Source organism: Oryctolagus cuniculus, chromosome 9 (genome assembly GCF_964237555.1).
Source record: "Oryctolagus cuniculus chromosome 9, mOryCun1.1, whole genome shotgun sequence".
In the NCBI taxonomy this organism is placed as follows: domain Eukaryota; kingdom Metazoa; phylum Chordata; class Mammalia; order Lagomorpha; family Leporidae; genus Oryctolagus; species Oryctolagus cuniculus.
The window spans coordinates 123,281,867-123,306,440 of NC_091440.1; the positions used below are offsets into that span (position 1 = coordinate 123,281,867).

Consider the following 24,574-nt stretch of genomic DNA (forward strand, 5'->3'; position numbering starts at 1 on the left):
ACATAGCGTCTCCAGCTGGTAGGCCAGACGCCCATGTCCTTAAGGACTTGGGTTTTTCTCTGTTTGTTTTTGTTGTGATCGGTTTTCTATTTCAATGAGGATTTTACTATCTGGTTATTAATAGTTGCAATAACTACGGTGCTGTGTACACCAGGTTCCTTGTGCTGAGCGTCTTTCTCTGTGAGGCCAGAAGCACTGGCAGCCGGTATCAGTGTTCTTTTGTTACAGCACCAGCCTGCCTGTGAAGGTCTAACTCAGGCCAAGCTGTCTCTTTGCTGTTTTTAAGAAGAATGCTCCGATACACAATGAGTGAAAGTAGCAATGAACAAAGTATCACAGTTGGCCATAAGCCACCTGTGAGTTTGCTTCTAGTCTCTAGTGAGTGATAGAATTTCCTCAGTAGCCTGGTGGTTACTATCATAAGAAAAAGTCTTTAAAAATACACAGTTGGGGGCTGGAACTGTGGCTCAGTGGATGAAAGCTGCCACCTGCCGTGCTGGCGTCCCACATGGGCACTGGTTCCGGCCCTTCTGATCCAACTCCCTGCTAATGCACCTGGGAAAGCAGCGCAAGATGGCCCAAGTCGTTGGGCCTCTGCACCCACGTGGGAGACCCGGAGGAGGCTCCTGGCTTGGGCCTAGCCCAGCCCTGACCATCGTGGCCATCTGGGGAGTGAACCAGCAGATGGAAGCATGCTCTCTGCCCTCTCTGACTCTGCCTTTTAAATAAAATGAAAATAAATCTTTAAAAAATAGGCAGTCGGTCATTATTCACAGGAGCTGTGTTCGTCAGGTTCCGGTGAACACCGGATCAGCACGTGCTGACCGTCTGCCGCTGGGGAAGCACAGGGCGGGTCTCCACGAGCCTTGGCCGCAGGGAGTCCGAACCACTCAGGAAGAGAACCCTTCAGAAAGCTGGTGGAAGTGGAATTCTATGCTAGGTTACTTGTGGTGCTTTAAGAGGAAAAAAAAGACACCTTGGGACTCCAGGCCTAGTGTTTTCATGGTGTCCATTTTCCGTGTACTTTTTGACGTTCGGTGCACATGGCCCCGTGGAGGCAGCCCGTCAGCCTGCGCCGTTGCTCCACGCTTGCTGCTCTCCCAGCCACCAGAGCCACAGCTGCGGCCCGCACGAGCTCCGCTGGTTTCCTCCCGCAGACCCATCGCGGCCTCCCTGCGTCGGGAGCGCTGGGCAGCCCCTCGGCCCCGCACTGTGCCAGGGGCTGGGGAAGCAGCGACACCACCAGCGAAACGTGCCACACAGCACCGCGCAGGCGCAACGCGGGACCCTCGTCAGCACACGGCAGGTCCTGGGAGCAGTGTCCCCTCGTCCAGTCTCAGTCGGGGACTCCACGGCCTGCTCCTGTGCCCACGCCAGGAGCAGGAGAGCACCGCTGACTGGAGGGTTCCACATGTCAGCAAGTGGGCAAGTTCACCCCGCGTGGACTCTGCAGATAACCAGAGCTGGCCGGCAGCAGGCTGAAGCGGACGAGGCTGCGTCTGCAAACGCAGGCGCTTCATTCGGGGCACTTGGACATCAGAAGTGGGTGTGTTCCCTGCCAGCGTGCGCCCAAATCAGTAAGATTCACCTACAGTGACGTGAGTGCAGGAACCTCATCGTCAAAGCAGCGCCTGGGTCGTTTACGCTGGCAGTGAGCACACCGCTTGGGACACCCACATCGCACATCGAGTGCCAGGGTTCAAGTCCAGCTCCACTCCTGCTTCCAGCTTCCTGCTAATATGCACCCTGGGAAATAGCAAGTGATGGATGGCTCAAGTACATGGGTCCCTGCCACCCACGGGGGAGACCTAAGACCCAGTTCCTGGCTGCAGCCCAAACTGGAGTGTTTACAGGCATTTGGAGAGTGAACCAATAGGTAGGATCCCAGTTTTTCTCACTGTTCCTCTTTGCTCTCTATCTACTCTCTCTCTGCCTCTCAAAGAATATAAATAAATGTTTAAAAATACATACGTTTGCAGTAGAATCTTACTGTGTCTACACCACTGTCTCCACGGGGCAATGTGTTCCAAATTCCGGCTAGAACACCAGCCCTTTCGCTTCCTGGGTCGTCGGCTGCAGTGCGGGCTGATGCACCATCTACACCCACAGCGTAGGCCTCCGTCTTCCTCTGGGGTGTGCTGGGGCTGGGTGTGCCGCTGTGGGAATTGGGAACGTCGGGGTTGCAGCTCCAACAGGGGAGTGCCGGGGGCTCCTGCTGGGGAGACGGAGGGACAGGCCCCTCCAACAACTCGGGAGTGACTGTGACTTTGTGGGGGATGATGGTCAGTATGGCCCAAAACCTGGAGAAGCCATGTTCTCCCTAAAAAATCAGTGGTCCTCCCAAAGACAGGGGGCCGGCTGGCCCACTGCTCTGAACTGTTGAGACATTTCCCACCTCTGAAGGTTCCAGGTTTGGAAGATGCTGCTGGTGGTGAGAAGACACAGCCGCAGGTGCCAGTCGTCTCTGGGCGCTGAGCTGCCGTGGGAGGTGTGATGGGGCTGGGGTCCTGCACGCTTATGTGACTAAGCAGCCTTATGGATGCTCAGTGTTTTCACGAGGGTTGACGGTACCCTGTAACAGTTAACACGTGTGTGTGTGGGGGGGGGTGTTGGTTTGTATTTACTCATTTAAAAGGTCAAAGGGAAATAATGATATTTCTGATAGGAGAGCATTTGGTCCTATTGTAAAACCTAAAAAAGGGATGGAGAACTTGTATGCGGTATTTAAAGTGGTCAAACTCACAGAAGCAGAGAAGACTGTGGGGGAAGTGGCAGGTGCTGGTGACGTCTGTTGTAGGAGCTGAGTGTGCGGTGCGGGGACGTCTCTTGTAGGAGATGAGGGTGCTCTGGTGGGTGGCTGGGGGACCTTGCGCCTGTGCTGTGTGCACTGAAGAACGCGTCAAGCAGGGAGATCTCAGGCTGAGCGCTCTTCAGCGACGCGGAGAAAAACGCGTCTCACGGGTTCCTGTTGAGTGACAGGTTGCTCCGTCTGGGAGGAGGGGCTCCCGGGGAGAGCTGCGGCCTCCCTGTGCAGGTTTCCTGAGATGAAGTCTTTTTAGTGAAAAATAAGGGACTGGATTGTAAGTAGATTTTAAATACTCAGCTGTTTGGTTTTTTTTAATTTAGTAAAGCGATATAGTCATGTGTGGCCTTTTCTTTGCAACCTTAATTTTCTTCCCGAGAATCAGTAATATGAGAGGTCGTGGAAGAGGTCCAAGTCCGTGGTGTCATGGAACGAGTGCGCCCGCGTGGCGGGTTCCGTCGCCTGCTCCGTGAACTGTCTGAAGCCCCGCGTGCAGCTCTTTCTCGAGATGTAAAAGGCTTGGGAGCTCCAGCCACGAGGGAACTGGTGGAACTGTTGACTGGCTTTCTGCTGTGTCTGGCCGCGGCGCCCCTTTGTCCCGAAGTGGGAGGATGGCCTCTTCTCGGTCCGCACAGACGGGAGTTGGGGAAGCCACGCTGACTCGGTGCCCGGGGAAGTGGGCCTGCAGCCGGGCCTGTGCTGTTTGCCGGGTGACAGAAAGTGTGCACCTGCCCTGGGGAGCGGCGTCAGGCCGAGTCTCCCAGCACCTGTGTTCTGGCTCGTCCACCCCAATGAGCAGGTGACCCAGAAGTGGGCAAGGTCCCTTCAGAGAAGGCACAGGCCTAAGCTCCAGTCTGTAGTGAATGAGGTTTCGCAAGAAAGGTGTCCAGTGTGTTTAATAAGCTTTTTAATGATTTAATAATTGTTTAAATTTTTTTTTTTTTTTGACAGGCAGAGTGGACAGTGAGAGAGAGAGACAGAGAGAAAGGTCTTCCTTTTGCCGTTGGTTCACTCTCCAATGGCCGCCGCGGCCGGCGCACCGCGCTGATCCGATGGCAGGAGCAATGATTTAATAATTGTTTAAATTTTTTAATAATTCATTCTGAAGCATCCATGCCATTGCAAACCCTAAAACACACCCATGTATTCTCTTAATCACATCAGTGTTCCTTACATCTCAAAACCATTAGGTATTTTATAAAAGAAACAACAAAACGACAACAAACAAGTAAATCGCAGGTCAGTTAAGGATTGAGCACAGGGACAACTGGGATTCTGAAAGCCCATGGGGAAGCCGGCTGTGTAACTGATGTTTCGCAGGCCAGTAGCATTCTGACAAATACAAGAAAGGCAGCTTTGTATCGAGCGCGTGAGAATGCCACTCTGCCTGGCATGCGCTGCCGCAGCCAAGTGAGAAACGCGCGAAGTGACGGTGTATGTCGTCGGAGTAACTTCGGAGTGCAGAAAAGTGTCCAGGCCAGCAGGTCCATGGAGGGGGGAGCTGCCAGCCGTGGGCTCGAGATCCCATTCCTTCCACCGAGCTCCTGTAAGCGCCTCGTCGACAGGCCGAGCTTGGCGTCGGCGTCTTCCGGGCAGGGGGGACAGCGCCAGACCTGGGAACGGAGGGCCGGGAGGGCACGTGGAGGTAGCCGTCTCCCTGGACAGGATGGCGAGGCTCGTGGGGTTGGGCTGCGTTACTCACGCTCCCTACAGTGACAGAAACTGTTGCTCTCCTGGTTTTTTCTCAACCTCAGAAGTTACCCGAATGAAAAATTTCCAAAAGATAAAAGGCGCGAGGCTGGTTAAGTAAACGAGGCTGTTTAACTCAGCGGAGCGTGACGTGTTAATGCCTGCAGTGGTCACACGTGTGAAACGGCGCCGCGCCGCGCCAGGTGTGTGCAGCCACGCCTGTGCGTTCTGGGCCCGGCACAGAGGCAGGATTTGATGTATTGACATGTGATGTGCTCTGTGTAATGTTTATACATGATAGTACTGTGTGAGAGATGCTGAGGTTCCTTGTTATTAACCATCTTTTTTCTTTCCCCCTAGTCCAGCTGACGGCACCGCCTCTGCCTCCGCCTTGTTCCCGTAGCCAGAGACATGACCTGACAGCCCGATGAGCCCTCTCCCGGCCCTCGTGTGAGCGGTGCACCATGGAACTGAAAGTATGGGTGGACGGAGTCCAGAGGATTGTGTGTGGGGTCACCGAAGTCACGACCTGCCAGGAGGTCGTGATAGCCTTAGCTCAAGCAATAGGTACGTGGACTGTGCACTGTGTGGGGCGGCGACAGTGCGCGTGCGCACGCACGTGTGTGTGCATGTGTGTGTGTGTGTGTGTCTGAGTGATGCAGGTCTCTGCGGATGCTGCCCGCTCGTTTCCATGGTGAGCACAGGCACACCCGTGAGGATGCTGGTTCCCTGCGTCCCTCCAGATCGCAGTGATTTTAAATCTAGAATCTGCTCCGTCTTCTCTCCTGCTGCTTGTTCTAACCTGTGATTTCTGCAACTACAGGTGTGTTCTTCATTGCTTTTATTATTTGCTTGTTCACTCATTCATGGAATCATTTGAAAGGCAGAGAGAGAAAGATCTTCCATCCGCTGGTTTGCTTGCCAGACGGCTGCAACACCCAGGGCTGGGCCAGGCCAAAGCCAGGAGCCTGGAACTCCATCCAGGTGTCCCTTGTGGGGAGGCGGCGGCCAGGTGCAGGAGCAGGGAGCTGGATCAGAAGGGGCGTCGTCAGGACTCAAGGCTGCACTCCGCTGCGGCATGTGGGTTTCCCGAATGCTGGCCTGACCTGTGCCAGCTAGTAGGCGAAAAAAAGCCCAAGTTGTTACCCCTGAGTACTTTTAGACGAGAAAACACAACAAAATGAACAACGTGAGTCCTTCGGGAACGATCCTGTGTGCTTTGAAAATGGCACACAGCGAGGGTGAGGTTGTCCGGCGTGTTTGCTAGCGCCCCCTCTTGGTTCTATCGAGTTCTTTCATTTCAGCCGTGCTTCTATTTTGCTTCCTTGCTGCGGGAAGTCCTTGTAGTACGCGAGGAGGCCTACTTAGCTCGGTGAAGCGGGTAAAGCGGGTGAGGGTCTGCATTTGCATCTAAAGTCCTTCATTCCGCAGACGTGCAGCAAGAGGAACCCTGTGTCCAGCACCGTGCACGGTGCTCAGTGCCTCTTAATTTTTGAGGTTCTTAGCTCAAGTTTATCGCGTGCCTTGCTGGCTGGTGTAAAGTGGAAGCGTGCCTGGTTAGCTCAGGCACCCCAGCCGTGGGTGGAGGTGACTGTGCCACCTGCCTGGGGGCCGACCTACTGCCGGAAGTTGACAAGACTCTGCTCTAGATGCGGGTGTTCTTATAAAGCTGGCATCTCTGGATGTTCTCCTGCAGTGCTGTAGCGCACTAGCAGAGGCAAGGAATGCCGGAAATGCTAGGCTTCACACCAACGAAGTCCCCTGGCACCTGAATAGATATGTAGACTTAGGTTTCATTATTAGAGCGAGGGGGAAACAGGGCGTGTACTCAGATGGCGTATTCCCTTGTGCCAGCTCTGGGTAACTGCCCCTTTAAGAGCTGCACACACTTTGTCTGCAGTGTATCTGTTTCCTGTGAAGTCTGGGATTACCAGGTGCCACAGCCATGGGCAGTGCCCAGCAAAATAATCACAGTGAGCAATGAGTAGTTGTTGCAGAAAAAGTCCGAGTAGTGAGTGGCTCTCACTGCACCTGTCCACAAGATGACCACCTGTGTTTTGCAGAATGTCGAGGGGGAAAATGTGCACATGTGCCAGGTCTGTGTTTTTCCCATCTGGACTAAGGTGTGGCCTTGTTTGTGCACACGCTCAAATTTTAACGGAATGAAACCTCCCATTTTTGTCGCCTCAATTACTCAGTCCAAGACTTATTTTGAGAAGTTAGCAACTTGAATGTAGATGTATTATGATATTCCTCCAAGCTTGACTAAAACAGCTCCATTCAGTATCATAAATACTTCGCTGAATTCAGAATTCATCAGAAAAAATGACTGAGGCAGCAGCCAGCCAAGAGCTGCCGTTTCTCCTGGCTTCTGTTCTGCATCCAGCTCACTGCGCTTCTGATACACACCTGGCTATTTGTCTGTCTAGTAATGAGAGCTTTTAGTATTTACAGTCTAAACACTAACAAAAAAATTGGAGAGTATGTTGACGTTGTTTATACTACAGGTTGAATATCTCTTATCCAAAAAGCGTCGACCGTACGTATTTCAGATTTCAGATTTGTTTTGGACTGTGTTTTGGTGAGGGGAGGGATATTTGCATATACATAATGAGGTATCCTGGGGATAAGACCCAAGGCTAAGCATGGAGTTCATTCATGTTTTGTGAACAGCTTATGTGCAGAGCCTTTTGTGCAGATAATTTTCTACGATATGTTCAGTCCTTTTGTACTGAAACAGAGCTTTCATGGTGTGGCGGTTTCTGCTCGTGGTGTCGTCGTGTCCAAAGTGTTTCAGAGTTTAGAGGATTTGGGGTTTTTGGATGTGGGATGCTCAGCCTATATCAGAAATCACAGAGTGTGTCAGGGGAACTGCTGCTGTAACAACAGTCCCAGAGGGCCATACCACTGCCCCCTGGGTGTGCATCGGCAGGAACCTGGCAAGGAGCGGAGCCAGGAATGAAACCTGGGCACTCTTTTTTTATTTTTTTTTTTAAAGCTTTGACTTAATGAATGAAAATTTCATAGGTACAGCTTTAGGAGTATAGTGATTCTTCCCCCCATACCCACCCTCCCATCCCACCTCCCACTCTCACTCCCATCACATTCTTCTTTAAGATTCATTTTTAATTAACTTTATATACAAAAGACCAACTCTGTACTAAGTGAAGATTTCAGCAGTTTGCACCCACACAGACACACAACGTATAAAGTACTATTTGAAGACAAGTTTTACCATTAATTTTCATAGTACAACTCATTAAGGACAGAGGTCCAATATGGGGAGTAAGTGCACAGTGACTCCTGTTGTTAATTTAACAATTGACACTCTTATATATGATGTCAGTGATCACCCGAGGCTCTTTTATGAGCCACCAAGGCTATGGAAGCATTTTGAATCCACAAACTCTGTTAATATTTAGACAAGGCCATAAGCAGAGTGGAAATTCTCTCCTCCCTTCAGAGAAAAGTACATCCTCCTTTGATGGCCCCTTCTTTCCACTGGGTTTCACTCACAGAGATCCTTCATGATGTAGGATATTTTTTGGCACAGCGTCTTGGCTTTCCATGCCTGACTTGCTCTCATGGGCTTTTCAGCCACATCCAAATGCCTTAAGTGCCGATTCTGAGGTCAGAGTGTACTTAAAGCAATTGTCTTTCTATGAGTCTGCTGTGTGGACTACTTCCCATGTTGGACATTCCCTTTTTTAATTCTGTTATTACCAGGCACTTAATGCTATTTATATGATCTCTTTAATATTTAATCCTATCTATATGATCACTTTAACAATTCAGATGGCATTTTCACCACCAATTTTAATGAGATTTGGGGTTCCATGACAAGTTTTTAACTGTACCCTTAGAAGTAAATCTGTAGGACTATATACAGACCTATACAGCTTTACAGTTACAAACTTCCTCCTTCTCCGCTTATTCCCCCTTGTATTTTTTACTGAGATCTATTTTCAGTTGACTATATATACATATGATTAACTCTATGTTAAGAATTCAACATATAGGGGCCGGCGCCGTGTCTCACTTGGTTAATCCTCCACCTGCGGCACCGGCATCCTATATGGGTGCCGGGTTCTAGTCCTGGTTGCCCCTCTTCCAGGCCAGCTCTCTGCTGTGGCCCGGGAGTGCAGTGGAGGATGCCCCAAGTGCTTGGGCCCTTCACCCGCATGGAGACCAGGAGGAAGCACTTGGCTCCTGGCTTCGGATCGGCACAGCACCGGCTGTGGCATCCATTTGGAGAGTGAACCAGTGGAAGGAAGACCTTTCTCTCTGTCTCTCTCTCTCTCACTGTCTATATCTCTACCTGTCAAATAAAAAAAGAATTCAACATAGAGTATGAAGAAGAGAAAAAAATTAAAAAATAAAAACTGTTCCTCGACAGTCAATATGAGGGCTGTTCAAGTCATTGTTTCTCAAAGTGTCAATTTCACTTCTACAGCTTTTGTTTTATGTGCACTATTAGTTCTTACAGATCAGGGACGACATACAGAATTTGTCCCTTTGGAATTGGCTTATTTCACTAAGTATGATATTTTGCATATACATCCATTTTTTGCCAATGACCGGGTTTCAAAGTATTCCATAGTGTACATATCCCATAATGTCTTTATCCAGTCTTCTGTTGACGGGCATTTAGGTTGATTCCATGTCTTACCTATTGTGAATTAAGCTATAATAAATATGGAGGTGCAGATAGCTCTTTTGTTTACTGATTTCATTTCCTTTGGGTAAATTCCCAGGAGTGGTATGGCTGGGTCATATGATAAGTGTATATTCAGGTTTTTGAGGTGTCACCATACTATCTTCCATAGTGGCTTTACCAATTCGCATTCCCACCCACCAACAGTGCATTAGTGTGCCTTTTCCCCCACATTCTCTCCAGCATCTGTTGTTGGTAGATTTCTGAATGTGAGCCATTCTAACCTGGGTGAGGTGAAACCTCATTGTGGTTTTGATTTGCATTTCCCTGATTGTAGTGACCCTGAACATTTTTTCACGTATCTGTTGGCCATTTGGATTTCCTCTTTTGAAAAATGTCTGTTTGAGTCTTTTGCCCATCTCTTAACTGAGTTGTTTGTTTTGTTGCAGTGGAGTTTCTTGATCTCTTTGTAGATTCTGGTTATTAATTCTCTTTTCAGTTGCACAGCTTGCAAGTAATTTCTCCAATTCTGTCGGTTGCCTCTTCACTTTCCTGTTTCTTTTGCCATACAGAAGCTTCTCAATTTGAAGTAATCACATTTGTTAACTTTGGCTTTGACTGCCTGTGCCTCTGGGGTCTTTTCCAGGAAGCCTTTGCCTGTGCCTATATCTTGCAGGGTTTCCTCAATGTTCTCTCACCCTGTGGAAGTTCTCACAGGGGCCCTTTGACATGACCATGCTGGAGGAAGTCATCGCCCATTGATAATTACCTCCTTTCCCCTTCCTGGAGGTAGGAAGAGGGACGGAAAGATCCAGGCTGCTCTGTTCGCATGGTTGATTCTCCCAGCAAGAGTCGTATTCTGAAGCCACCCAGGAGTCCACCCAGAGCCACCTTCTTAGCATAGACCCAGGCATGGCTGAAAGGGGCTCATTATAAATGAACTTGATCACCTCTGTCACACAGAAAACCCCCAGGGTTGGGGCTGGCACTGTGGCAAGAAGTCTGCTCTTAGCTACTGTTGTGTTGTATTACTTTTAGCCCCTGAATCTCAGTGGACAGCTATTAGAAAGTCATGGATTGAATCATAGTGAAACAAGTAAATAGAATCTTAGTATACTCCTGTTTTATAGCCATGTATGTAATTTTAATAGTTATGATAGTCTAATCAGCTCTAAGAAGCTTCTATATTTTGAAGTTATGAAATTATTTTAATAACTATGAGTACATGTAATTCAAGGCATGCATCAGGATGGGTTAGATTCTGCTGCATGACCAGTAGCCCCTAACCCACACTGGTTTACAGTGGTGCGCTTCCTGTTATTTATGTAAAGTAGCCGGCACAGTGCCTAACAAATCATAGGTGCTCCTTTCATTATTTCAATACATTGTAACTGATTTAGCTGTGGGCTGAATGCATAACTCACAGGTGTACTCCGAAATGACCTTTTGTGCTATCACTGAGGTAAGGTCATTCCTGGATGGTAGTTTTCCTAATACTGGCAATCAGGGCTTGAATAAAACAGTAGAAAAATCATGGACATATTTGCAGAATATATGTCATCCAGAAATTGCTTAAAATTCTTCAAGCTTTGATGTCTTCATTAATAGGTGAGGATGTGCAGTGTTTGTGCAGTGAAAATAACACAGAAGCATGTTGTAGACTGAGAACGACGCAGGCGAGTTCCATCACAGCCAGCGTGAGACCTGAGAGGAGAGATTGCTTACGCTCCCTAGCCTGTGTCCGATGCGGGGATGGGCCTGGGTCTGAGGAAATTGTCACGGCAGTGTCTGCAGCTCAAGTAGAGCGCTGTCAGCAGGAAGACTCGGTGCCGTAGGTCCCATATTCACTAGAGAAAGGGCAGGTCGGGTGTTACCAGCATTCTTTCTAATATGTCCAAAAACGTGGCGCTGTGCTAGCATTAAGTTCTGAAGTGGTTCGTGCCAGCTGCGTCATATGCTTTGGAATAATGTCCAGGGTTCGCCTATGGCATGGGGAGGATTTGCTACGGAAGATAAACTCAGATGTCAGTAATTAAAACTAAGACCTACGAAGAGAGCGATCAGGGTGTTTCCCAGAATCCATATCCCCAGGGTCTGGCACTATTTGTGAGAAATATTTGATGTTTGATATAGATTTGTCAACTAAATAATGTTACTTTGGGGATCATGATTTTATGACTCTAAAGAGAAGTTTCCTAACATTGTAAAAACGGTTGCATTTTTTTAAAAAAATGATTTGAGGGACCGGGGCCGTGGCTCACTTGGTTAGTCCTGCGCCTGTGGGTGCCAGGCTCTAGTCCCGGTTGCCCCTCTTCCAGTCCAGCTCTCTGCTGTGGCCTGGGAGTGCAGTGGAGGATGGCCCATGTCCTTGGGCCCTGCACCCCATCGGAGACCAGGAGAAGCACCTGGCTCCTGGCTTCAGATCAGCGCAGTGCGCCGGCCATGGGGGCCATTTGGGGGGTTGAACCAACAGAAAAAGGAAGACCTTTCTCTCTCTCTCTGTCTATGACTCTGTCAAAAAAAAAAAAAAAATGATTTGAAATAAGGGCACACAGTTTGTAGGCAGCCCATATCGCATGTTTGAGTGTGGGCGTGCATTTGCAAAGTACCCACGTTGTCTTAGAACGGAAGAGTGACACAATCAGCAGTCAGCACGGAAGGCCTGTGACCACATGTGGCAGGGAGGGCTCCTCACCCGCAAGCAAGTCGCCCCTCAGCAGCGACACCTGCTGTGTCCTGGACTTTAGCTCAGTCCTGGCGCTGTCTGCCTGGACGTGGCTCTGCCGAGACCACGCCCACTCCACACGCTAATCAGGAGCCCAGGTTGTTTGGCCTGTGCTTCTGACCGGCTGGCTCTAAATCAGGTTCCCAGGACCAGTTATGGGATCTGAGTGACTGACTAGAGCCGCTCAAAGCAGCCAGGGAAACAAGTGTGCTGGTTTATTCTAAGGGCTACTGGGACCCGCGTGGAGGCACTCAGAGGGTGAGATGTGTGGGAAGGGGTCCAGACTCTCATGCCCTTTCCAGGTCACCCTCCAGGAACCTCCACATGGACAACCCTCTAGAAGAAGCTCCCCAAGCCAGTGCTCTTGGGTTTTTGTGGGAATTTACTTATGCTGGCACAATGGATGGAATCATTGTTGGTGCTGGCCCAGCCTTCCACGAGGATGGGGCCTGGAGCTGAAGGTCCCAGTTCTCCAGTCCTGTCCTGTGGTCCTCCTGGTGCCCGGCCCCCATCCTGATGCTGCCAGCCATCTGTCAACTCATTGCCATGAGAAAAGACACTTAGCATTTTAGGAGCTGTATGTTTGAGATGGCATGCCTGAGACATTGCCAAAATTTCACTTTATTGTTTAAAAGATCTATGTATTCGAGGGGCAGAGTTAGAGACAGAGGGAGAGACAGAAAGGTCTTCCATGTGCTGGTTCCCTCCCCAAATGACCGCAATGGGCTTCCATGTGGGTGCAGGGGTCCAAGCACTTGGGCCATCTTCTGCTGTTTTCCCAGGCATATTGGCAGGGAGCTGGATTGGAAATGGAGCAGCCAGGACTCAAACTAGTGCCCATATGGGGGTGCTGGGGCTGCAGAAGGAGGGTTAACCTACTTTGCCAGAGGACTGGCCCCCAAAATTCTACTTGAAATTAGGTGAAAGAAAGGGCCAGCATTTGGCACAGTGGTTAGGATACATCCCACTGGGATGGCCGCATCTCATATTGGAGTGCCTGGTTCCAGGCCTGGCTACTCCTCTGATCCAGCTTCCTGCCAGTGCCCACTGTGAAGGCAGCACATGATGACCCAAGTGCTTGGGTCCTTACCTGGATTGAGTCTCAGGCTCTTGGCTTGGGCCTGAACCAACATTGGCTTTTGTGGGCATCTGTGGAAGTAAACCAGTGAATGGGAGATCTCTCTTCTCTGTTTCTGTCTCTGTGCCTTTCAAATATAATGAAAATAAGTAAAGATTTTTTAATTAGGTGAAAGTAATCCATTATCCTGTTTATCTTGATCATCCAGTAAGATTCCATAGATGTGTTAAAACTTGCGGGTTTTCTCATTATATGAAGTTAATGATTATTGGATTAGTTTCATGTGCTTCAGCTGCTTAAAGTTGTAATGAGTATTTTATTTATCATTTTTTTTTTAATGCAATTGCAGTTACCTGACAGCAGCACATAGTCCAGGATAGCTCAAACGGCTTAAACTACAAATGCCGTGGGCGGGCTGGCTGGCTGGCTGGGTGGCTGGCGAGGTAGGTTAGATGGTCCTTTTTGTTAGTTTCAAGGCTACTTCAAGTCAGTGTGCAAGGTAGAACTAAATGTACTCGTTTAATAAAATCCTGTGTAGTGTTGCAGGAGGAATCCAGATCTATCTTAATGAAATAGGATCGGTAAGGCCTTGCCAAGTGTTGGTATTAAAAATGATGATTATGGGATTTAATTCCTATATGAAATATTTAAAATCCAATTTCTATAATAGAATCAAATCTGTTCATTTACATTTTTTTTGCAAAAAAGTTTTATATTGCCAAATGGAATTTTTTTCTTTCTGCTTAATAGTGCTAAATGTGCATTATGTAACAGAGAGGAAACACAGGCAGTAAAAGCAATTCTAAATAATTTTGTATCTTCCACATTCTCAGAGAACAACTGTGCCATTAAGCATTGGAAATGGGCCCTATATTTCATTATGATCTCAAATGAGGGGCTTTAGAAATGTGAATGTAGCCTGGGTAATGGAATGCTGCGGTTCCTTCTGGAAGATGCTTCCTGGGCTGTTAGACCTGAAGGGGCTCCACGGTGCAGGGCAGCCCCTCGGGTCACGGAGGGAGAGGCTGCATCCCACCTGAGGGGAAGTGAGCAGCCTTAACCTTGCACATGTGTCGCGTGGTTTGGCTTGGAGCAGTTACACTCATTTTTAACCTGGAAACTGTTAGGAACACTTTTTTTTTTTTTTTTTTAATTCTAAAACCTCGATGCAGGGCAAGCTCGCTTCTTCATTCTCCTTTGCCTGGGTATTTTGATGATAGTCACACATCACTGTATAGCTTTTTTTTTTTTAACCTTTCCCCAAAACTTTTTCTTTTTTAGTATTTATTTGAAAGGCAGAGCAACAGAGAGAGGGAGACACAGACAGGAAGATATCTGATTTGCTTCTTAAGTGGCCACCGCAGCCAGGGCTGGGGCAGGCCAAAGCCAAGAGACAGGAACTCCATTCTGGTCTCCCATGTGGGTGGCAGGGGCCCGAGACTTGTACTGTCCCAGGCACATCAGCAGGGAGCTGGCTAGGAAACAGAGCAGCTGGGACTCGAACCAGTCCTCCAATATGGGAAGCTTGCACCCCAAGCAGTGGCTTAACCTGCTATGCCACAACACCAGCCCCAAGCACTGTGAAATTGTACCATCTCATTTGACTCTGAGAAGCACCTTGTTAAAGAAAGAGGTGCTGCCTTCAGCCTATGCAGAGCAAGCAGGGTTTGGTTAAGGGAAATTTAATTGTTTCAAATCGTGCAAATAGGTGACAGAGCTGAACCGGAACAGGCTTCCGGCTCCAGTACCCTGCCTCCACTCCTGTGTGCAGCTCTACACACCATTGGAAATGGCTTAGAAGGATTTGTTTAAAGTCAGATGATTGCCACGACACATCACTATTTAAAGCGTGTCCCGGATCAGCCCTTTGTGTGTGCAGAAAAAATGTCTTACATTAAGCCGCAGGTTAGATGCAGCCTGTGCTCACGAATGCCTGCCCTTCAGAATCTGCGGGACGCTGTAGGAGTGAAGTGACAGCACTCACCCAGAAAGTCATTCACCCAGCTTTGAAACCGCCATCAGCATCCCGTAGGGGCGCTGGTTCAATTCCCGGCTGCTCTGCTTCCCATCCAGCTCCCTGCTAATGTGCCTGGGAAAGCAGTGAGTGATGGCCCAAGTGTTTGGGTTCATGCTGCCCCCATGGGGACCCAGATGGAGTTCTGGACTCCTAGTTGTGATCTGACCCAGCCCCAGCCTTTACAGCCATTTGGAGAGCAAATCGCAGAATGAGGATCTCTCTACCCACCCCCTTCCCTTCTCCTTCTCCATAATTGCTTTTCAAGTAAATCCTTAAAAAAAAAAAAAGCTTGCCTCAAGGCTGTGGCTTGGAGCTTAAAGCCGAGTGATCCTTCCTGAGAGCTGCTTCCGAGTGGCAAAGCGCGTGTCTATCTGTACGTATCCAAATCTCTGCTCGTGGACACTGCAATTAAGGAAAACTGTGGTCGGCTCAGAGGCTCCTGAAGCTTAAGAAAAATAGCGGGGGCCATCATTCAGTAGCTACACACGCTGATGTACCTGCTGGCTGGCAGGGTCAGGGCACGTGCAACTGCTTGTAATAATGTTAACTATTCACGTACACTTCGAACAAAACAGGGAGAATCCATCTGACCGCCCACCCCACCCCACATGGATACATTTAGGCAAGTTTTTTCAGTCTTAGGACGTGACACTGTCTCCTGAGACTTCATCTTATTTTTTTTTTTTTTTTTTTTGACAGGCAGAGTTAGATACAGAAAGAAAGGTCTTCCTTCCGTTGGTTCACTCCCCTGCGCCAATCTGAAGCCAGGGACCGGGTACTTCCTCCTGGTCTCCCATGCGGGTGCAGGACCCAAGCACTTAGGCCATCCTCCACTGCCTTTCTGACCACAGCAGAGAGCTGGCCTGGAAGAGGAACAGCCGGGACTAGAACCCGGTGCCCCAACTGGAACTAGAACCCCGGGTGCCGGCGCCGCAGGCGGAGGATTAGCCCAGTGAGCCGCAGCACCGGCCCCATAATTACTTTTTAGAATCACTATTTTTAAACTTATAGATGTGACTTTATTGTTTTTGTTTATAAGAATATCATTTTGCTTTATTTTTTTTTAAAGAGAAATCTTTGAAACTGTTACTCTCAAAACTAAACATGTCTATCCTCGTCAGACCCCTTTTGGTATACACTCTCAGAGGGTTGTTGGCACCCAGCTGGTTTCCGGGGTGAGCTGTGGGATGGCCACGCCCACCGGGGGAGACAGAGGAGACTCGGGCAGCTGCTCTGAGCTGGTTCTCCCTTGGGTCCTGTGTCCCTTTGGGTGACGTGAGGCCTCCATCCTCCCTGGTGCTGACGTGCAAAGCAAGCAGAGGGACTTGCGCGGTGGCGGTGTAGCCCACCTCTGAGGTTTTACCTAGTTCCTGGGACCAGCTCCTCATGGCTGCATGTGAAGCTTTCTGGCCCTCTGTCTGCACTGGAACCAGGCTGTTTCAGTGCTGTCCCAAAGTTCTAGACACTCAGGCATCTGACAAGCATGTAAGAGTCTTGCTCAAGTTTGAAGTGCAGAATTTTTTTTTTTTTTTTTTAAAGATTTGAGACACAAAATGGCCAGAGCCGGGCCAGACCGAAGCTAGGAGCCAGATGCTTCCTCTGGGTCCCCCTCATGGGTGCAGGTGCCCGAGAACTTGGGTCATCCTCTGCTGCTTTCCCAGGCCATTAATAGGGACCTAGAGCAGAAGTAGGGCTGCCAGGACTTGAACAGGTGCCCATACAGGATGCTGGCATCACAGGCAGAAGCTTTACCCACTACAGCCCCCAGCGTTGAATTTTTAAGCAAGTCTGAAGAGTACATGCAGTTCATACCCTAGAGTTTTATACTGTTTCATATCCTGAAAGGTTCTGTGTTGTCCATGAAGGTTTAAAGGCAGTGTGGGCTCAATTCTGAAACCTGGCCCTTGGTGCCAGTGAGCAGCACACACTTAGAGCAAACTTTTCAGCTAGTGCTTACGAGGCCCACACCCCAGATTCAAGGGCCTGGGTTCCACTCCCTGCTCTGGGTCCTCACTCCACCCTTCTGCCAGTGTAGACCCTGACCATGGCTAATGTAATTGGGTTCCTGCCACCCACATGGGAGACCTGCAGTGTGTTGATCCTGGCCCAGCCCCACCCATGGTGGGCATCTGAGAAGAAAACCAGCAGATGGGAACTCTGTGTGTGCGCTCAGTCTCCTGCCTCTCAAATAAGTAAGAGTCAGCACACAGGTAGCGGGGGGTGTCCTCTGTCGCATCTGTGGCTGTTTTGTATCCCCTTCTGACACCACATTACTGTCTTGTTTGCCCAGGTCGAACTGGAAGGTACACTCTCATAGAGAAATGGAGAGATACCGAGAGACACCTGGCCCCTCACGAGAACCCGATCATCTCCCTGAACAAGTGGGGGCAGTACGCGAGTGACGTCCAGCTCATCCTGCGGCGCACAGGGCCGTCTCTGAGCGAGCGACCCACTTCGGACAGTGTGGCTCGCGTTCCCGAGAGGACTTTGTACCGGCAGAGTTTGCCCCCCTTAGCCAAACTGAGGCCCCAGATTGACAAGTCCATCAAAAGGCGAGAACCCAAAAGGAAATCACTGACATTCACAGGAGGTGCCAAAGGATTAATGGACATTTTCGGAAAAGGCAAAGAAACGGAATTTAAGCAAAAGGTGCTGAATAACTGCAAGACGACAGCCGACGAGCTGAAGAAGCTGATCCGGCTGCAGACCGAGAAGCTGCAGTCGATTGAGAAACAGCTGGAATCCAATGAAATAGAAATACGATTCTGGGAGCAAAAATACAGTTCTAACCTCGAGGAGGAAATTGTCCGCCTGGAGCAAAAGATCAAAAGGAACGATGTAGAAATTGAGGAGGAGGAATTCTGGGAAAATGAATTACAGATTGAACAGGAAAATGAGAAGCAGCTGAAGGATCAGCTCCGAGAAATCAGACAGAAAATAGCCGACTGCGAAAGCCAACTGAAGGACCACCTGGCCCAGATCCAGGCCATGGAGAGCGGCCTGGAGGCAGAGCAACTGCAGCGGGAAGTCCAGGAGGCCCAGGTCAATGAGGAAGAGGTCAAGGGCAAGATCGGCAAGGTCAGAGGGGAGATTGACATCCAAGGGCAGCAGAGCCTGCGGCTGGAGAACGGCATCAGAGCTGTGGAAAGATCGCTGGGACAGGCGACCAAGCGGCTGCAGGTAAGAGCCTTTCTGTACACAGCGTCTCAACTCTCCGAAACAGTCTGCCCTCCTTGTATGTCAAGGAGTAGAAATCCCAGCTTTGCCTAGAAGTCTCGTGGGCTCCTTGTGACTTAGGACCAGGCTTGGTGAGACCAAACCCCGAGGGGCACCAAGGCCATACCACGCCCTGCTCCATGGCAGAGGCTTCTGCACACAACACCGGGTAGCTGGACTTGGCCACGGAGGGTGAGAGCACCAGTGTGACCTGACTCTGACCTTTCAGAAGCCAAAAGGGGCTCACCAAGGACTGTGGGGCTGGCTGCCCGCCTGCCTCTCCTTTACCTCTCTGCTATGGCCACTCCCAGCTGCTTTCCAGATGTTTCTAGGCCCTTCCCCCTCCCCTTACCCCCACAGCACCATCCTTTGCATTCCCAAGGACAGGGACACAAATGATGCGCTCATTTTTGCCCTCACTGGACACAAACACTGCTCTCTCACCACCCCCACCCTGACCACGCAGCTTGGATTTCTTGGGTTCCCGTTCTCAAACACTGATTGTGTCACAGGAGTTGCAAACATGTGTTCATGTGTTTGGCCTCGCAGGTGAGATGACACACAGACAGGATGGACGAGAATGTGGCTATTTACACTTTCAATGAAAATTAATCAAGGCAGTCTGAAATATGAAATAATGTTAAAATGTACTCTGTTGTTCATTACCCTTGGCCCCATTTCAAGTGCTCCATAGCACATGTGGCCACCACGTTGTTGGGGGTGCAGCACAGAACATGTCTGATGCGGAAGCAGCCCTGGACCGTGCCGGTGTTTACTGTTCAAAATGCAGTCCGTGCCAGGCGGCCTCTGGGTGCACTCCTGCCTCGATGCCCACGTGGCACTTGCGCACGTCCCAGTGCCAGAGAGGAGCAGCTTTAGGATACGACCACTTCCAGAACCCGAGAAAGCTGAGGTTCTAGGAAGACCTGGTGTGAGAGGGGTAAATCCACCATCAAAACTGTGGCCACCAGGAATGTGTCATGCAGAAGGCTGTTTAAGGAGAGTGCAGCCGGGAGCTGTGTGCACAGCCTGTGAATCCCACCCGGCACTGACGAGGGCCTGAGGACCAGATTGCTCACATGACCACTGGGACAACCCCGTGCTTGCGATGTCTGCTCCAGGACCCTGCAGACACACTCAGCCGGGCTGGGGACAGCTCTTTTCTCTGTCAGTGTGGCAGAGGGGAGGGCGAGGAGCCGAGCCACTCAGACAGTGGGCGGCCTGTCCTGGCAAAGCGTCACTTGTGGGAGGACAGACTGAAGTTGCTAGTATTTGGCACCTGCCGCAGCACAGCGGTGGCAGCCTCCTTGGCCTGTGCTATGACCATGCCAGATCTGCAGGAGGCAGCTACCCCAGCTTCCCTCCCTGGAGCAGGTGCGCTGTCATCAGCGTGTCTTCAACTGGCCAGCAGTAACAGTCAACGTTAAAATCCTTTCCATCTAGGACAGAGAGCAGGAACTGGAGCAGCTGACCAAAGAGTTGCGGCAGGTCAACCTCCAGCAGTTCATCCAGCAGACAGGCACGAAAGTCACAGTGCTGCCAGCCGAGCCCATCGAGATAGAGGCGTCCCATGCAGACGTGGAGAGAGGTAAGTAGCTGATGAGTGTGCTTCTGCCTCTGCGTTTGCACGGGTTAACCTGGAAGCACTGTTTGCATTCAGAGTAGTGTTCTGCCCTTCTCACCTCATTCCCAAGTGGGTCGCTGGAAAATAGAACTGGCATGCTTCCTATGGCTTGGGAAAACCTGTCCCATACAGCATGAGGGGGCGTTGTCCTCCATCTGCCGGCTCACTTTCCTGTGGTCACTAGGCCCAAGCACTCGGGCCCTCGGAGTGGAGCAACTGGAAGTTGAGCCAGCAGTCCAGCACACTGGGGGGCGGCTTCTCTCACTGCTCCGGAACGCCTGCTTCCTGATGGGCCTCTCTAGGAAACTTTTTTCTGACGTGTATGAGTCATAGCCTGTTAATTTGGATTTTAGCTTTTCTCAGTTCCTAAGCCCCTTCTTGCCCTAAAGTCTTTATTATTAATTTGTACTGGTATGTACAAGGCAACTTGTGCACATGGTCTGAACCCCCAGTGAAAAGCAGCACAGTGCTCACGGCACTGTCCAGCTCAACAGAACTTGATTTCCGTCAGACGTTTGGTGCAGACACCTGCGTCCTGTCTGTGTTGCAGGTCCCGAGTCCGGGTTGCTGCCTCTGCTGTGGGAGACCTGGCTGGAGACCAGGCTGCTTGCTTGGCCTGGCCTAGCCCTAGCGGTTGGGGGCATCAGGGGAGAGAACAAGCAGATGGCAGATCCCTCACTGTCTGTCTCACTTGCGCTCTCTCTCTGCCTTTCAATCAATTATTTAAAAAATAAACTTCCCTCCAAGAGGGGCCTTACCTTGTCCAGCCCAGGGCAGTACGGGCGCCCCTTGGGGAAACGCTGCAGAGCGCTGCGGGGCGGCGCGTTCACCCAGGGACTCTGTTTGCTGTCTAGAGCCACCGCTGCAGTCTGGGTCCCTGAAGCGCCCTGGCTCCTCGCGGCAGCTGCCCAGTAACCTTCGGATCCTGCAGAACCCCATCTCGGCCGGCTTTAATCCCGAAGGCATCTACGTATAACGCCGGCTGTCGGGAGAACAGAGGTACCGAGGACGGTCAGATCCCTTCTTTGCTTTGTGCCAATGATGAACGGAGGATCTATGTCTTTGCTCTCTCCTACACCGCGTACCACTCGGAGCCATAGCTGTGCACTGCTGAAGCTCGGAGCGGCTGCGTCTGCACACACCCACAGCGTTGACCTGTCCTGCCAGCAGCTGTGAAGCAAAGCCTTCAGGTTTACGTGTAGCGTTCTGAGAGCAATGGAGAAGTATTATTCTGTGTGAACACATAAATAAACATGTGACTGGCTTAGTTTAATTTATTCCATTTCATTGATGAAGCGTATAAATGTCCATGTTGTAATATTTTTGTATCACTTTATCCTGTGACTTAGTTACCTTACGTACTGTGTGACTGAGTGCACGCTGCCAGACTCCGTCCATGCATTGCTGACGTACAGCTACGCACGTCGAGTCGTGGGGTGCTCCGCCATCGCAGCCACCTCCACGAGAACCCACTCGCATTCACGTCTGTGAACCTGTCCGAGCACTGCAGCGCTAGGCAGAATCATTCGGATTTCTTTGTATTCTGGAATTCAACCTTTGCTCTATGCTGTTTGCCAAATATTTAAGGGATCACAAAGCAGAACAGAAGTATTTTTCCATGAGATAAACTGTATGTGTAAAAGGTATGCAGTGTTTCAGATACTATAGAAGGAAAAGGTTATTTTCAAACATGTATCCAAGCAGGCGTGGGGGGTCCCACTCATACCTGCTTCTACCCTGCCTTGTCACTGCTGGGCACTCAGCGATGACCTGTAACATCCAGGTGCCGCACGTTTGAGGACCAGGGCAGTGACATCTCTGAGAAGAGCCCACGTTTTAGGTGTGGTCTGTCAGTGGACAGGCTGATGTCCCCGTCACTGGGACACAGGGAAGGTAGAGGACAGTGGACCATGCTGTATAAGGAAAGGGAGCCAGGTTTAGAAGGTGCTTGTATTTTCTGACTCTAACAGGAGTTACTCTCCATTCTTAACAGATACTTTTCATTTATAAAACCAAAAATGAGTCAGCACCTCTCCCGTGAGTGGTGGCTTTGTGACTAAAATTCAGAAAGAATATCAGACAGATGCCGTCAACTCTGAGCCATTTTCACTCTCCCTCTGATCAGACTTGGTACAACGGGATTAAGACCTTACTCTGAAATTTAAAGTAGTTTTTAACTCTGAAAGAAATACATTCTCTGTATTATTTACATGCAATAAAATAAAAGTGGATTAATATAGTAATGTCACGGTAACAAAAAGATAGGTCTTATGCATGAAGGCAACTTTGGATGTTTTCTCATAGTTGACTTATTTTTGGTTTAATGAATGCTGAGAATGCTGCTTTATTTAGGTTTCCTATGAAAAATTCTGAGAATGGCTATTTTAAATATATAGAAGCTTTTAGAGAATTGAAAGTAAAAATGCAGTATTGCCTTTTCTGGTCCAGCTGAACAGTAGACCTCAACTGAAGATACCGTTTTCTCTGGGTTCTTGGAGTTACTGAGTTGATCTTGCCATTATACTATTTTGCAAATAACTTGGGAAATAAATGATTCTTACCTAAGTAACCACAACCTGTACACATTTGCTCTCAGTTGGTAAGTTATTTCATATCTACATATATTTTAAAATTAGGATAATTTAAAAGTTTAAATAATTTGTAGCTTTTTTGATAATAGTGATTTATGTACACCCAGTATATGCCTTACTTTTAAAAGGTCCCATCCTATACAGTCATTTTGTTGTTTAGAGAAACTGAGACCTTGTTCACAAAGAAAACCATTTTATACATTGTGTTCTATTTAAATCAGAAACGTTCAATTATAGGCGTGTTGCGGTTGCACAGTTTACCTTTGCATACTGTGACACACACGTCAGTATTTTACAGCAGTGCTCTTAGGACGCACCTCCTCACCGTACAGAAGGGCAAGCAGCGTGCTGCCCACTGCGGCAGGCCTGGATTCTGTCCGTTACCCTGACGACTTCAGCAGAAGCTGCAGGCTGCCCAGGCGTCCTGTGCGAGTGCCATGTCCTGCAGGGAGGGGGACACACGTGTGAACTGGGGGGAACGCTGAGCAGCTGCACTCTTCAACCAGTTCCGTGGCTTCCGGAAGCACATCTCGAAGGAGTATTTTCTAAGCCTCTTTTTTAAAACAGGGGAGAAAAAACTCATTACTGTTGGAACATGTTCAAATATTTTAGTCTACTTGTGAATACAACTGAGATTAAGTGCCACATCTTTGGATACATTTTGGAGGGGAGAGCAGACAATGGTATGTAGAAATACCAAATATAAAATTTTGCATCTGGGGGAAATACTCAGATTCTACATACTAAAATGGATTATAAATTTGTATGTTTTTTTAAAATCATAGTGCAAAAAGTTTTGTGATTTTCTACAAGTATTAAAAATATTTAAAAATATTTTCTTTTCCTACCAAGGAATAAATTGAAATAGCATTGAGCTGTTTGACCTTCCTGAGTATCTGTCATCCTCAGAGAATGCTCTGGAGTGGGCTGTGGCATTGCCCTCGAGAGAGATTTTGGTTTGTTGCCATTTGCTGTTTGATCTTGATGCACAGGGAATTTTTTTGTGAGATTTCTGTTCTTATCAGTAGAACTACCCATTAAATTCCCTCAAGCACCCATGAGGTAAAACAATCCCTGTGGTCCGAATTCGTCACAGACAACAGCTAAACCAAGATGGACAGGATAAAATACACACATGCCTATGTAATGCAGTACAAATATCAGAGAAGTTATAGTATGCACTGTGAAAGAGAGTAACGCCTGAGAGTAAACATGAACTTCCACAGCAGACATAAATGCACCCCTGCAGTTAAAGACAGTTTTCTTTGTGAATAAGAACAAAAAAGTGTTTAGCAAAAAAAGAGCTCTTCATTTGAAGCCAGGTTTCTGTGAGTATCTTTGCAGGTCAGAACTGGACTGGGCTGAGGACTGACTATGGAAGGGGGCACGGGCCGATGGTCAGTTCCCCTGCGCATTGCCTTTGTGTAACTGGGCCTTAAATTATATGTAAATACGCACTCTGTCCACGTCCCTCCTGTCCCTGGCGCTGTGTATAGTAGTTCTGGATACTGTGTTCAAGTTCAGCTCGTAAGTATTACTTTTCCCTTATGTCAGTTTTTTTAAGCTGTGTTTTTATACTCTTTGTGACAGTATTTTTCAGTTTGGGGCAAAGGCCATCAGCTGTATGGAATCGAGAAACAATCGCTATTTATTCAGTGTTGCTGCTTCCCGGGTCCCAGGCTGGCTTCCCCGGGTCAGCCCCGGGGCCACCTGAAAGCTGCAGGAGCTCCTTCCAAGGCATTTTATATATTTTTAGAAACCAAATAAATGCAGATCACTATTTAGTATACTAATTATATTAAACCAGCAGAAATATAAAGGCAATAAAGTATATACATATATATGGGGGGAGGGAAAAGATTTTAAAAAGTCAGTTTACAGCCAGACCTGGTGACGGCCCTGTGCGCTCTTCCCAGCCTGTCGCTCCTCGTGTACCCGCGGAGGACGTGAGCCGCTGCAGCTTTGAACAGAGAATTGCCACGTCCACCACGGTGGACACAGAAATATGCTCTTAGCGACTGCTTTGCTTATGTACAAATAAAACATGTACTGTATGTAATTATTTTCTTTGGACTTTCGTTTCAAAACGTGTATTTTCGGATGATTATCATGAGCTGTAAAACAGAAGATCAATATATGATATTCTCCCAAATAATAAATTTTCAGGACTCATTGAA

The 24,574-nt window shown here is 48.9% G+C and overlaps 1 protein-coding gene across 5 annotated transcripts in view; it reads left to right on the top strand.

The window, feature by feature from the left end:
• Positions 1–24,574, top strand: part of RASSF8 (Ras association domain family member 8) — a 94,702-nt gene extending 70,128 nt beyond the window's left edge. For 3 of the 5 annotated variants that reach the window (XM_051850353.2, XM_051850351.2, XM_070049518.1), the window contains exons 2-5: positions 4,853–5,059; positions 17,257–18,146; positions 19,626–19,770; positions 20,661–24,574. In XM_051850353.2, the coding sequence (XP_051706313.1) occupies positions 4,957–5,059; positions 17,257–18,146; positions 19,626–19,770; positions 20,661–20,782 (1,260 nt within the window). In that variant the 5' untranslated portion in view covers positions 4,853–4,956 and the 3' untranslated portion in view covers positions 20,783–24,574. Of the gene's footprint in view, positions 1–2,019; positions 2,134–4,852; positions 5,060–17,256; positions 18,147–19,625; positions 19,771–20,660 lie in introns of those variants that run through there. The other 2 variants (XM_051850352.2, XM_051850354.2) reach the window with 2 other exon arrangements.